The 14,911-nt window shown below is 39.3% G+C and overlaps 1 protein-coding gene across 1 annotated transcript in view; it reads right to left on the bottom strand.

Moving 5' to 3' along the window:
• Positions 1–14,911, bottom strand: part of LOC127411298 (pleckstrin homology domain-containing family H member 1) — a 76,751-nt gene that overhangs the window by 21,990 nt on the left and 39,850 nt on the right. Inside the window, exons 9-18 of the mRNA XM_051646771.1 lie at positions 11,481–11,559; positions 9,669–9,760; positions 6,793–6,940; positions 6,307–6,443; positions 5,524–5,634; positions 5,323–5,409; positions 4,685–4,843; positions 2,854–2,934; positions 2,291–2,470; positions 1,630–1,741 (exon numbers count right to left, since the gene is read on the bottom strand). Of these exons, the coding sequence (XP_051502731.1) occupies positions 1,630–1,741; positions 2,291–2,470; positions 2,854–2,934; positions 4,685–4,843; positions 5,323–5,409; positions 5,524–5,634; positions 6,307–6,443; positions 6,793–6,940; positions 9,669–9,760; positions 11,481–11,559 (1,186 nt within the window). The remainder of the gene's footprint in view (positions 1–1,629; positions 1,742–2,290; positions 2,471–2,853; positions 2,935–4,684; positions 4,844–5,322; positions 5,410–5,523; positions 5,635–6,306; positions 6,444–6,792; positions 6,941–9,668; positions 9,761–11,480; positions 11,560–14,911) is intronic.

The following is a 14,911-nucleotide window of genomic DNA, read 5'->3' as shown; positions in this document are numbered from 1 at the left end:
TGGTCCTCAGTATCCTCTGTGGGCGTGGCTTGAGAGGCATTTAAGGCAGTTCTTAGGGGCCGGATCATACAGTATGCATCATTCACCAAAAAATCCAAAGTACGAGAACTTGTGGAGTTGGAAGGGAATATTAAAAGTGCCAAGGCAGAGCTGAAGTGCTGAATGTCGTCTGATGGCCTCAGAGAATTGACCTGATTGAAATACAGATATAATACTGTTTTGTTGCAGAAGGTGGAGTTTTGGCTATTCAGGGCAAGACAGTCATACTTTGAGTCGGGGGACAAAGCAGGGAAGCTTTTGGCAAGATACATAAAGCAGAGAGAGTCTTTTTCTACCATTCCCTCAGTGAAATATGCTGGTGGGGAAATTTTTACCTCAGCCATTGATATTAATAATAATTTTAAATAATTTTATCATGATTTTTATAGTTCCACATCTTCGTCCACTGATGACGATATTAGAAACTTTGTGGAGCAATTAGAACTCCCTAAACTGACGACTGAGCAAAAAAATTCTCTTGATTCTGAGATAACATTGGAGGAGCTTGGCGAGGTAATTAAGGCCTTGCCTACAGGTAAGGCTCCGGGGCTAGATGGCTTTACCACTGAATTTTTTAGATCTTATGTTACAGAACTGGCTCCACTTTTGTTAGAAGTTTATACAGAATCATTAAAGAATGGAAAGCTTCCGCCAACCATGACACAAGCCTGGATGAGTCTGATTCTTAAAAAGGACAAGGATCCAAGCGAGTGCAAGAGTTACCATCCAATTTCCCTGATCCAGCTAGACAAAAATATTGTCAAAAATTCTGGCTAACCGATTAAGTAAAGTTATGACATCTCTTATACATATAGATCAGGTGGAGTTTATTCGGGGCCGCAGCTCTTCTGATAACAATAGGCGATTCATCAATATCATGTGGTCAGTGGCGAATGATCAGACTCCAGTCGCTGCCATCTCACTTGATGCTGAAAAGGCATTTGATATTGTAGAATGAGATTATCTTTTTAAGATTTTGGAAATATACAGGTTCGGGAAAACTTTTATTGGATGGATTAAGTTACTTTATAGACACCCGGTAGCGGCAGTACAAACAAATGGATTAATTTCAGATTATTTTACTCTGGATAGGGGCACCCGGCAGGGGTGCCTCTTTCCCCCTTATTGTTCTGTCTGGCCCTGGAACCATTAGCAGCCGCGATAAGAAAGGAGGATGATTTTCCAGAGGTGGTGGCGGGAGGTATGGCGCATAAGCTTTTGCTTTACGCAGATGATATTTTATTATTTGTCTCCAACCCTACTAGATCTATGCCTTGCCTCCACAGAATTATTAATTCCTTTTCTAAGTTCTCAGGATAAAAAGTCAACTGGTCTAAATCCGAAGCTTTGGCTCTGACAGCATACTGCCCAGTAATGGCTTTCCAGCCGGCGCCTTCCAGTGGCCCAAACAGGGCATTAAGTATTTGGGCATTTTATTCCCAGCAAATTTGTCTGATTTAGTTAGAGTTAATTTTGACCCCTTAATAAAACGTTTTTCGAGCGATGTGGACAGGTGGGCTTCATTACATTTATCTATGATTGGGAAGGTTAATGTTATTAAAATGAATTGTATTCAAAGTAACCTCTTACCTGGGTCTCCGTCTACATCAAGCAGCTTGCCAATCAGATGTTCATACTCTGTGCCCACCTTGAGGCTTGCACAACTGCCCATTGCAACAGTCAAGTGGTACAACCAGGTGTCCTGCAAGACAGATAGCACGAAATTGAGTTTGGATGTAAATGTACATCATTTTTACACAGTGCCAGCGCAGTGTAATTTCCGCGCGACTAGTGTCACCGAACAGAATTGGAAAAATAATCAGTTTTCAAACAGATTCCAGAAAACTCCCCTTCTTTCATTGGTTGCACAAAGTCCCACCCCAAACTCACACCACTGGTCAAGCCAATGTGTCAGCTGTAGTTGGTGTCAGATTAGATGGCGCTCAAACAAACAGAAGATGCTATGATAGTGCTGCAGAACCAATTTTAAGTGAAATCAACATTCAAATGGTTTACAGGTATAGTATAAGAATTTTAACATTGAAAAAAATTACACACATCAGCCTTAACGAGTTGACATTTTCATGGCCTGAATTTTCTGTCACTACTAACAAAATTACTGCATGTTTTGTTTTTGTAAATACAATCAATCTAGACATACCAATTACATAACCTGTTGTAATGAACAAAAAACAAAGTAGTGCTTGGGAAAATGCTAACCAAAGTTCGTGTTTTGTGGTGTGAACGGTACCTTTTCTTGTTTGGTGCCAACAAGCAGGTAGGTGGGGCTTTGCTCTTTGGGATGGACCACTAAAGTGAAGTGAGAGGAGAGGAAGCCCCGCCCACCTGCTTCATAATCCTCATCAGAGTCGCATGACCTGTCCACTTCTTCCACCCGTGCTTCCCGAACTCGTAGCTGACCCAGTGGGAACTGCCACAAACACACAGTTCATATCAATATACTGTATATTAGCATTATATGTAAATATTTTAACAATGAAAAGGAGCATTTAAAAATCTACAGCAACTTCCAAATATGTTCCAAAATTTTCAGAGAGAGTATTTGCTGCTTAAGGAACTGTTCAGACTGAACATGTTCATGCACTAAAAAAAGCTAGATGCGGCGAAACTAATAAAACAGACACATTTGCAAAAGTACCAGTTATTTTCAACCCAAAAAATGCAGCGCTCTTGCACAAGGAGCTGAAAAAAACAGTCCATTTGCGCATTAGAACAACAATGGAAAAAAAGCGCAGATGGACACAAAAACATGCTCAGTGTGAACGGCCCCTTAAGCAATTGAAAGTAACCTACCTTGTCATCCTGGTTACGGTAATAGTAGAACACTTTCCCAAACAAAGCACACCACACAAGCTTTGAATGACCATGTTTCACCTGTAGAAAAGAGAAAAATATGGTATAGTGAGTCAGGAAGGACCTTTTTAGAAATGTGTTAATGTGTTGGTGACAATCAATGCACAAACATAAGCACACACACACACAAAGAGGAAGAAACCATTAATTATAATCTGAGCAGTCAATCAGTTGAAGAAGATATTATCAAAGCCCCTCTGATGTGGTGACGTCACCTCTCCCACTCACTAACACAAAACACACAACACAGGCTGTTAAAAGGGATAGTACACCCAAAAATGAAAACTCTCTCATCATTTACTCACTCTCATGCCATCCCAGGTGTGTATGACTTTCTTTCTTCTGCAGAACACAAACAAAAATTTTTAAAAGAACATTTCAGCTCTGCTGATCCTCACAATGCAAGTGAATGGTGACTAGAACTTTGAAGGTCCAAAAGGGACATAAAGGCATCATAATAGTAATCCATAAGACTCCAGTGGTTAAATCAAAATCTTCTGAAGCAATATGATAGATGTAGGTGAGAAACAGGTCCATATTTAAGTCCATTTTTTTACTGAAAATCTACACTTTCACATTCAGCCACCTACTGGTTGGGGCTGGTCAAAGATGGAGACTGATAGTAAAAAAGGACATAAATATTGATCTGTTTCTCACCCACACATATCATATCACTTCAGAAGACATGGATTTAACCACTACAGTCTTATGGATTACTTTTATGCTGACTTTATGTGCTTTTTGGACCTTCTGAGTTCTGGTCACCAGTCACTTGCATTGTGTGGACCTACAGAGTTGAGATATTCTTCTAAAAATCTTAATTTGTGTTCTGCAGAAGAAATAAAGTCATACACATCTGGGATGGCATGAGGGTGAGTGAATGATGAGTGATCTATCCCTTTAACAGGGACCCCTTTTAAGATACATTCCAGGTCTGGTGGCCTCAGCTTTGTCCTAGCAGGGACCAGCCATCCAGGAATCTCACCTAGCAATCCTCACTGTCACCCAGCAATCCTCACTACACATACTTTGTCTAAACTGTTGCTGTTTTGCTATAGAAACAGATGCAATAAAAGGCTGGACAAGACATAGAAACACTATTCAAATAGCTTTGACTAGATAAATTAGGGAACTTTTAAGTGTCAGCTACTGTAAAGACCCATTCACAACAAGAGGGAAATGGACAAAGCAAAGAGAATAGCAAAACGCAAAATTATTCACATTGAGGAATTTGTCAAACCAATTAAAAAAGGAAATTTACTTTGGTACTATAGATGGCACAATCTACCTTCCAGTTGGTTTTCCATTGATCATTTTCACAGAGGATCAGCAGCAAGCCAAACACTACTAGTAAAGCTCTACCAAAAGGTTTTTTTGAACTGACCGAAGAAAAAAAAAGGAGAAACGTTTCTGTCATTGGTGTTCATGCCGGTTAGCAAAATAACATTAAGGGTATTAGTGCCAACGATTATGTAAATATTCAAGATCGAGGGAACCAAATGTAAGAATTTAAGAATCGGTTATAACAAAAGCCAATCCAAATATGCTGGAGTTTGAAGTAGCAGCACCAGACATGATCCTTGATCCAACATCAGTCATGTTATTGGTTGGAGAGTTTTTGTTTTTTTTTTTTGTTTTTTTTGATGGGTGTAGAAACATTTGCAAATATTTGTAGTGAATATTCACTCATGGTGTAAACAGGGTTGTCAAGGGGAGTCTGAGGCTTCCAGAACTCTCTCACTCTCTAAACAACACTCTTTTGAACTCTGACCTTAGTTAGCCAGCCTCGCACTGTGGGTTTGGCTTCCTTATCCATGGAAACGGGTCCACTGGCCTGAACCTTCAGAACATTCTGTAGAACTCTGATCCAGTCCTCCAGGATATTGGGAGAGTCAGCAGCCAGGTAAAAGGTCTTCTTCTCTGTTATTAACTAGACCACACAAACACACAAATGAGCAAAAGATGGACAGAGCTTTAACCCCCAAAAATGTGCAAAGGTTTCCAAAGGTCACCAAATGACAAAACCATAAGAGAAAAGTTATGGCCAGTGGAATGGATGCATGGTCTGAATGGGTTAAGTTATCTAAATGTGCTTTCTAATACACACAGGATAATAGTAAAACATGTCCAGATGAACTAGAATAAATTCTACAGGACATTTTATGATTATGATATTCAATCCCTCCCAAACTGTAATAGAGATGATTAGACTGATTAAAATTTTGGGGAAATTATACATAATTCCCCATTATTATTATTACAACTTTGAAAATCCAATAATGGGAGTACTTGTGGGTCTAAACATCCCCTCGAAACACAAGCAAAAATCATCTGATACCCATATCAGGCTGTTTAGAAAGCCCCAGGCTGACAGATTTGTTAAAGGCTGTTTCTGTGTTTGTCTCTCACCTGGAATGTCTGAGCTCCCTCTCCACGGGTGATCTGACAAGAGGAGTTCAGCTCCATTTGGCCCCGAGGTTTCCGGATCACGTCACTCTGAGAGCAGAACAAAGGCAGCTATCATCAGTCCTGTAACTCTAAACTTTCTTCCCTCACACTGTATTGCAGTCTCAAGCACTGCCACAGAGTCCCGTGGAAAGTTATGCTCACCGGAGACTTATAATATAAGATCTCTCCATTTCTCAGAATAAACCAGCGCCTCTTCCATGCCTTCACCTGACTGCCCATCTTCAACAAGTAACCCGCTTTCTCCAGAGTGTCCTAGACAGAAAGACACACACAAAACTAAACATTAACCACAGTCAATTCCTAAATTAAAACTAAATATAAGACAGGATTGTCTTGGATATATACCATGGCCCCAAAAACACATTTATTTTAAAGAAGGATACAGTAGCACACGCATGCATTTGTAGTAAACATTTCACAACAATTTAAAATGATAAAACACTTCTTAAATGTTCTTAAATTGTATTAAATGTTAAAGCAATTTATACAGTGTTCAAATTAAGATGAAAAATTATTCAGACACTTTCTAGTTGTCAAACATTCCTGAAACATGTCCATAGTTAATGGGATGATGACTTACATCTGTGGTTACTTTGCTAGAACTCAAATGTGAATTTGAGAGGAACTGACTTCACATACAGTACATCCACTAGAAATGACCTTCGGGACCAGTTGGTTAAAAGTAATTGCCAAAAATGTCTCAAAAACAGAAGTTAGCTCTCATACAGGGTCTAGCATTTTTTTTTTTGGGGTGGGGGGGAATGCCACTTGGTTTTATGTATTTTTTTAATGCAATGAAATTATTAAATGTTTAAGTGTGACTTGAGAGTACAAATACTTTTTTGGGGCCACTGTAGATCAAAAGACAACACAAAGATACGGTTGGGTCAACTGAGCCAGAGGAAAAGGATTTTGGAAACGTACCGGCCCGATGCTCTCACAGGAGTAGGACGATGTGCGCTGGACCTTGTGTTCGGGCTCAGAGCAGTCACTGTCCAGCGAATATGCATCAGGAGGAATGGCATAGTCACTCTCAGAACTGATAGAGGACATGGACACACCTGTGGGACAAAAGACCCAAACATATCCAACTGTAGGCTCTAGATCAGATTTGCATTGTATGGCTGTATTCACATCATATCTCCATCAAAATATCTTCGTTTGTTTTCCGCAGAAGAAAGAAAGCCATACCAGTTTGAGACGTCATAAGGGTGAGTAACTGATGTGAGAAGTTTTGGGTTGAACATTTTTGGGTGAACTATTCCTTCATTTCTAAGTTGCCTTCTGCCATAGTTCTCAAACTTGTTAACAAATTCAACAATTTGAACATTTTAATTTTGGGGTGAACAATCCCTTTAAATATACAGATTTTGAAGAAGCTATTGCAGGTTATTTGACAGGTGTCCTCACCTCTTTTGACAGCGCGGGGGCTGCCAGGAGTACTGCCCTTCTTTTCTGGCCCTAGTGTAGATGTGTGCAGGCTGGCCAATGAGCTGCTGTCATCCTCTGAGCCAGAGTCATCATCTGGGAGAGGAACACTGCTGATCTGAGTCGCCTTCTACAAAAGCACAGGAACATGAGAACTGACAAACAACAGGGACTGACAAATAAATTGTTAGATTTTAGATTTTTCTTATCCTTTTTTTGGTACTTAAGAGACTTCAAATTATATTTTCATCAAAACATACATAAGTAATCCAAAAATAATAAAAAAAAGTATCATTTTAAAGATTCCATTCTAATTTTATTGAACAGATAACAGTACATTTCAGAAGTACAGTAATCTACCAATTTTAATCTCATCAAACACTGACGAAAACGTTAGTTGGCGAAGGGTTTTTTGATTCCGTCAACGATAACAAATACGAGATGAAAAAGATGCATCATAACGACGAATAAAGATTTTATTAAAGCATACTGTTTACGAAAATGAATCAAAAATCAAAATACTGCAAGATATAAACAGCGCAAGATATATAAACAGAAGAAGAAACTTCTAGAGAAACATCTGTTTATAGAAGAAGGTATTAGATATGGTTCATCTAATCCAATAATCCAGTATGTTGTGGATTTCCGTGCTTGAGCTGCGCGAGTTGAACGTGCTAAACACCGGCAAAATTAACCGCTTTAAAACCGGACAACGCATCCTAAATATAGAGATTAACCAAAACCAGTGACCACAACATATATGTAATATTACAACTTCCACAGACAGTGAAACGAATGAACAGGTGAATTTGAACGTGCTACATGCATGCAATATCCTAAACTGGCAATAAAAACGGAAAATGTATTACAGTTTCTAAAATGAAGAATTCACAATACAGTAGGCTTACTTCTAAAGAGTAGCTAATATGTCAGTATTCATGATATTATTTCAGGAGCTCAGGTTTTCACATCAAGGACAGTTGAACAGTATGTTGTAATTGTATTTGTAGTATTTGTAATTACAATTGTATTTAATTGTAAATGTATCTTTTATATGCTTCATGTCTTATATGTCTTAAATGAAATGTTTAAATTATGAAAATGTTTTTACATTTTTATTAAATGTTTAAAAAATTTTTTTATATATATATGAAAATTAATGAATATGAAATGAAATATTGACTAATTTTAAAGGACATATTCGTCAAAGACAAAAAAAAAAAAAAAAAGAAAAGACTAAAAATTAACACTGTAATCTACCAAACATTGGTTAGAAGGTAGAATTAACCCTTCACTAGGCTCCACCCTCCTTGGCTACCATTGCTCAGCCTGACAAACTTTGCAGAACTTACCATAGTAACAAATGGGAGATTGCCGTGAACAGTGCGGTTTTTGGCAAAATGCTCTCATAAACGGAACTGACAATATTCTTACGTGGGCTGGAATGAAGAGTGACATTGTAAAGCATAAGTCATTTGATTGAAAACTGTGGAGACTCTGAATCAGAATCAAGGCAAATGATTATCACTCTAACTTGAAAAGAGAAAAGCGTCATTTGATGGCGTTTACACACCTGATAAACATTAGTGTAACGTCTCATAACACACGCTACGATGTGGTGAACTCGTTTTTTGTTTTTTTTAGTATTGCCTTTACTAAGACCTGAATCAATATGTATATGAATTATCTTAAATTAACCTTGGAGTAAATGTAGGTGTCCTTGCTGATGTTATTCATGTTCATTTGGAAATGAGAGCTGACACAGTTTAATCCATAGCAGGCTATTCTTGATATTTATTTTACTTTTTTTTTTTTTTAAAGATAAAAATACTGTGCGTGTCCGCTCTTGGTACCTTGTGTCACTATTACAAGCGACCCAGCAACAACGTTTTTCACATTTTGTGGATAATTTTTTTTAAATTCCTCTTAAAACTACTCAAACACATTACTCCCATAGACTCTCTTTGGAAAAAAGCAAGCACTTGTCAGAAAAATGGAGCACAGCTCCAGTTTCTAAGATAGGATTGGTCAGAAATGCTTTTAAGGTGGGGCTTAGCGAAGTGTCAATTTTGAAAAACTAAATTTGAGACAGCATTTGTGTCAGGAAAAATGCTATCTATGTAGGAAGCACTTCAAGTTGTGTGTCACAGTCAGTATGGCATTTTTGTGCTTACACTTCAACTTCACTATGGGTGCTTCTCATTTCTTAAATTGTGCATCCTCGTTTCTTAGCACCTCCACCCTCAAGCCCGTGACCTGGAAACCGATCAAAGTCTGCCATCATGAAGGACGTATCAGTTCTCTAAATGCACTGCGAGGAGGCGAGAGCATAGGACAGAGGAAGCTTCCAGAGGTCGCTTGAATGAGGAAGCACAGGAGCATCCTATGTGGGAGACTTTTTGGTCGGTTAGGGTTAGGGTGGGTTAGGGTTAGCACCTGACTCACGCTTAAATTCTCCTACCCCCTCACATCTAATACAACAGTTTAAATTCATGTTTCACCTTTGAGGTTACACACTTTAACAGTGACTCTTGAATAATTAGGTTTTATTATGAAAATATCAATTAATCAAGTTTCAAGAACATAACATCAACCACTCCAAGGTTATATAGCTGCGCAAAGATGGCAGTTTTTAGTGGCACCTGAGTGAGCGAGGACTTGGACAAATCCATCCTCCATCCTCGTTTCCTTTCCTCGCATCCTTTCCTCATTTCCTAAGAGTGAGGAGTTAGGAAGTGAGGAAAGGAAGCAAGGAAAGTAAATGAGAATACACAATTTCACAAATGAGTAGCAACCTATGTCATACACTAATAACCTAAGGACCAGTAAAAGGGGTTGTCTTGATTATGTAATCTTACCCCTTTAAGTGTTGAGTACACCGGAACACTGATGTTCTTATAAATGAGGTGGGCGAAGGGGCCAACAGCAGAGTGCTGAGGTTGGGTGGATACTGCAGAAACAAACATGGAGAAACACATGCCCAACTCACATAAACTTCACAAAGCTTTAAATATTTAATGAGGCCTGTGTAGGCCTTTCAAAAAGCCACTCCAACAGCCATATAAGTTGTTAGTACATTTAATTTGCTCAAAGTGCTCATTTTGTTGATCTTGAAAGAGAAGGTATATAAGATCATGTTTAATAATTCAAGCCTCAAAGATACCTTAACATAGATACAACCCCTGGGACAGCTCAATAAGGCTTCGTACACAATGCAGCTAAATACGGTTGTCACTCCTCTTCGAAGTACTTAATTCTGTTCTGTACACACAGTTCAGAACATTAGAGTTTGGCTGTTTACAGGAGTAACTATTTTAACAACAGTCTGTCTCTTTCCAGTTAGTTGCTCTGGTGGTCTAGGAGTAACCCATACAACATTGCGGTCCAGAGACTGCACACTGTTTAAAGCAGTAGCTTAACAAGCAAAAACAAAACATGGTGCCTCTGTCGAGGGCGGTTTAGTAAACATTTCTGGAAGATAATACATCTCCAGCTGCTAATATTAGTTTGGTAAAAAGCAGCCAACACCAGATGGGTTAAACTGTTGGCACCCATGTTTCTTTTCTAAGAAGCCATGAGATACCAAACACTGTTTGAAAGAAAGTTTCAAGAGTGTCACCTGCAACACATGGATTGATAATTTAGGGGATTCACTGTCAAACAAACGGCGTCAATCCCCAAACTCCTGCAGCGAGTATATTGCCTCAGATTAACTTATTAAAGGATCATGACATGAGGTATAACATTTTCCTAGATCTTTTGACATATAAGAGATCATTGTACTATAAAAACATACTATAAGTTTCAGAACTCAAAACTTCCTCCTTACTGCAAAAAGAGCATTCGTTGAAACCAAGCTGCCGAGAAGTTGTTTCACTGTGGTAGACATATGCATCTGACCACCTCCACAACAACACATCAACGCCTACTTTACCTTATTACTTCAATAGCCCCGCCCAGTAGTGGTGAGCAGTAAGATGGCAAGGAGACCTGCTCGGTCAGTCAAGAGCAGAGAGCCGATCATAAGAGTGAAGTTTACTGTCAAGTCTTAAAGGAGAAGCAACACCAAAACTGAGAGTTTCTGACAGTTCTGACAGAAAATGATCTTGTTTTAAAAATATATGACTGTTTTTTTGTGCAAATATTGTAAGTGCACCTCAAGGAACATATTAAAATAATAAAAAGGCATGTCATGACCCCTATAAAATGGTCTTATTTGTACAGTTTGATCATATTTAAAAACAGACCTCATGTACTGTAGAATTTACATCTCACTGCAGCATACAGCACAGTTCCATTCTTTTTGTAGTAGAGTTGAGGTGGAGATGGGGAATTCTGGGCGAGATAATTACACACCGGTTTCTTCCTTTCAACACGGCTGATTGAAATGGAGGGTTTTCATTCTCACCCTCTACTCAGAAGCCCAAACCTCCTCTAAAAGACTTTTAAAAGCTTCAATGAATGGTGGTCACACCTGCACAGGTGTGTTCCATTTAAGTAAGAGGAAGTGACATCAAATAAGACCTGACCTCTAATTGACAGATCCAAGAACATCTGTTCATATGGCACTATGCAAATGGTTTGCAATAACTGCCAACAAGTTGTTGGTGACAGACTGGTTGTCATTGGTTAGTGATGGAGTTGTGTATGTTTGCAGTTGGTTAACTGACCTCTCCCAATAGTCTTGGCTCCAAGACAGGCCTCTGAGACTCTCATTCCTGATTTAGCTACTGCGTAGATGCGACTTTCCTGAAAGACACACATAGATGCACGCAAACAGTTAGGTCAAATTTTTTTTTTTTTTTTTTTTTTTTTTTTTTTTTTGCTATGTAGTTGCTAGGTTATTCTCGGTGGTTGCAAGAGCATTTTAAGTGGTTGCTAAGTTGTTTGCTAAGTCTTCATAAAACATTCTTGAAAATAAAATTATTCATAACTACTATTACTTCATAACTACTATCTACTATTGTCTCCTTAATTTCTTAATAAATCAAAAAATTAAGAATATTTTGTATTCACAAGACACCTTAAGAATGTTCTTCATGTATTGCACTCAAGAACATACAGTACAAACTACTTATAATTTACCCTAAGAACTTTCTTTAGTTTTTTTAAAGACATTTTTCATGAATCCAGCCTCAGGTCCAAGATATGGCTTGAGTCCCTCCTTCAATGCAAGTCTATTGCCATCTAAATCTTTGCCCGTTTTAAGGCCTACACATACTCTATGCAAGTACTTGAATGCAATTCGAGTGCCTGGCCACCACATTGCCAACATGCGGTCCGGTTAAACATGCTTAGCATGGATTCTTGAGTTAATGTTTCAGGAATATACCTCAGTACACAAGGGGATGATAGAGCAACCTTCAAACGTCTGTGCAATTAAACTGGATATGTTATTCAGGTAAGATGCTATAAAAATACTGACTTTAACTTACTTGCTCAGCAATATTCTGTTCAAACTTGCTCTGCCATGAGAGTCGATGTTGAGCTCTCCAATTCTTTTATTGTTTTTGTTTGTTTGTCCTGTGTTTAATAATTTTTTTCCAATCAGTTTTACCAGGGATGAACAGCTGAATATTCAGCAGCACATACCAGACAATCTTTTCCCAGTTTTGAACTATTTCAGACATTTTGCTGAACATTATAGTCGGAGGCGCAAGCTCCATCATCGCAGCTTTTGAACAGCGCTGTCGAGTATTCATCTAGCGAATCTCTGCTCTCTCCCTAACAGAATGGACGAACTACATCTCCTCACCCATACAAACAAGGACTTTTCAAACTCTGCTGCCTTGTGCTTCACAGAAACCTGGCTGAGTGAAGCCATTCCGGACAGCGTGTTACATCTGCTGGGCTTTCAGCTGTTCACAGTGGATTGCATTGCGGATTTAACGAGGAAAACGAGAAGTGGTGGAACATGCTTTTAAATCAATGAAAGTTGGTGTACAGATGTAACAACATTAAAGAAGATGTGCTGTCCTAATTTGGAAGTGCTCTTTATCAACTGTAAGCCTTTCTACTTGCCGTGGGAGTTTTCCTTGTTTATTCTGGTGAGTGTTTATATTCCTCCACAAGCGTGTGTGAACGCAACGCTGCAACAGCTGGCTGATCAGATCACAGACACAGAACAAAAATACCCGGACTCACTTATTATTATTCTGGGAGATTTTAATAAAGCTAACCTCACCCGTGAACTGCCAAAATACAGACAGCACATTACATGCCCCAACAGAGACAGAAATACATTGGGTCATTGCAACACAACAATAAAGGATGCATATCGCTCTGTCCCTAGAGCAGCTTTGGGACTCTCTGATCTCTCTGTTCTCTGATCTGGTTCATCTTCTTCCAACCTACAGGCAGAAACTAAAATCAGCCAAACCTGTAGTAAAGACCGCAAAGAGATTTACCAAAGAAAAGAACTGGAACTCCTAGCCTGCTTTGACTTCACTGATTGGAGTGTATTTGAGGCTGCAGACACCAATCTGATGTGTGTCACAGATACTGTGACATCATATATCAGTTTCTGTGAGGACATGTGCATTCCTATTAGGACTTATTTAACATACAATAATGACAAACCATAGTTTACAGCAAAAATCAGGCAGCTTCGTCAGGCCAAAGAGGATGCTTACAGAAGTAGGGATAACATCTTGTACAATCAGGCCAGGAACACACTGAATAAGGAAATCAGATTGGCTAAAATAAGCTTCATAACTTGACCCTTTCTAGACCCCTTCAATTTGCTTATCAAGCAAACAGGTCTATGGATGATGCAGTCAACATGGGGTTGCATCATATTCTGCAACATCTGGACAGACCAGGGACATATGCATGGATCCTTTCTGTGGACTTCAGTTCGGCTTCAACACCATCATCCCAGCTATCCTCCAGACTAAATTACACCAACTCTCTGTTCCCACATCTATCTGTCAGTGGATTACCAGCTTTCTGACAGACAGGCAGCAGCTAGTGAGATAGGGGATATTCACTTCCAGCACATGTACAATCAGCACTTGTGCCTCCCCAGGGATGTGTGCTCTCCCCACTACCCTTCTCCCTATATACCAATGAATGCACCGCCAAGGACCCCTCTGTCAAGCTCCTGAAGTTTGCAGACGACACTACTGTCATCGGCCTCATCTAAGATGACGATGAGTCTGTATACAGAAGGGAGGTTGAACGGCTGGCTCACTGGTGCAGTCAAAACAACCTGGAGCTGAACACACTCAAAACAGTGGAGATGATAGTGGATAGGAGGAACACCCCAACATTGACCACGCTCACCATTCTAAACAGCACTGTGGCAGCAGTGGAGTCATTCAGGTTCCTGGGCACTACCATCTCACAGGACCTGAAGTGGGAGACCCACGTTGACTCCATTGTGAAAAAGGACCAGCAGAGGTTGTACTTCCTTCACCAGCTGAGGAAGTTCAACCTGCCACAGGCTCTGCTGATACAGTTATATTCAGCAGTCACTGAGTCTGTCCTCTGAACTTCAATAACTGTCTGGTTTGGTTCAGCTATGAAATCGGACATCAGAAGACTACAAAGGACAGTTCAGACTGCTGAGAGGATTACTGGTTGCCCCCTGCCCTCCCTTCAAGCACTGTACATTTCCAGAGTGAGGAAAAGGGCTGGAAAAATCACTCTGGACCCCACTCACCCAGCCCACTACCTTTTTAACTGTTGCCTTCTGGCAGGCGCTACAGAGCACTGCACAGCCGAACCGTCAGGTACAGGAACAGTTTTTTCCCTCAGGCTATCCATCTCATGAACAGTTAAAACTGCCCCAATGAGCAATAATTACAGCTTAGTCTATTTATATGTATTCACTTGCATCTGTATATAAAAGATTTGTATTTGTACATATGTACGAATATTATATATATATATATATATATATATATATATACACACATACATATTTGTCTTATTGTGTATTTCTATATATACTTATTTTATTTTCATTTTTATTCTATTTCTTTATTATTATCTCTGTCTTGTTGTTATATTGTTTGTGCACTGGAAGCTTCTGTCACCAAGACAAATTCCTTGTATGTGTAGGCATACTTGGCAATAAAGCTCATTCTGATTCTGATTC

Source organism: Myxocyprinus asiaticus, chromosome 20 (assembly GCF_019703515.2).
Source record: "Myxocyprinus asiaticus isolate MX2 ecotype Aquarium Trade chromosome 20, UBuf_Myxa_2, whole genome shotgun sequence".
NCBI lineage: Eukaryota > Metazoa > Chordata > Actinopteri > Cypriniformes > Catostomidae > Myxocyprinus > Myxocyprinus asiaticus.
The sequence above is the reverse complement of the archived record's forward strand: the minus strand, read 5'-3'. Positions and strand labels throughout refer to the sequence as shown.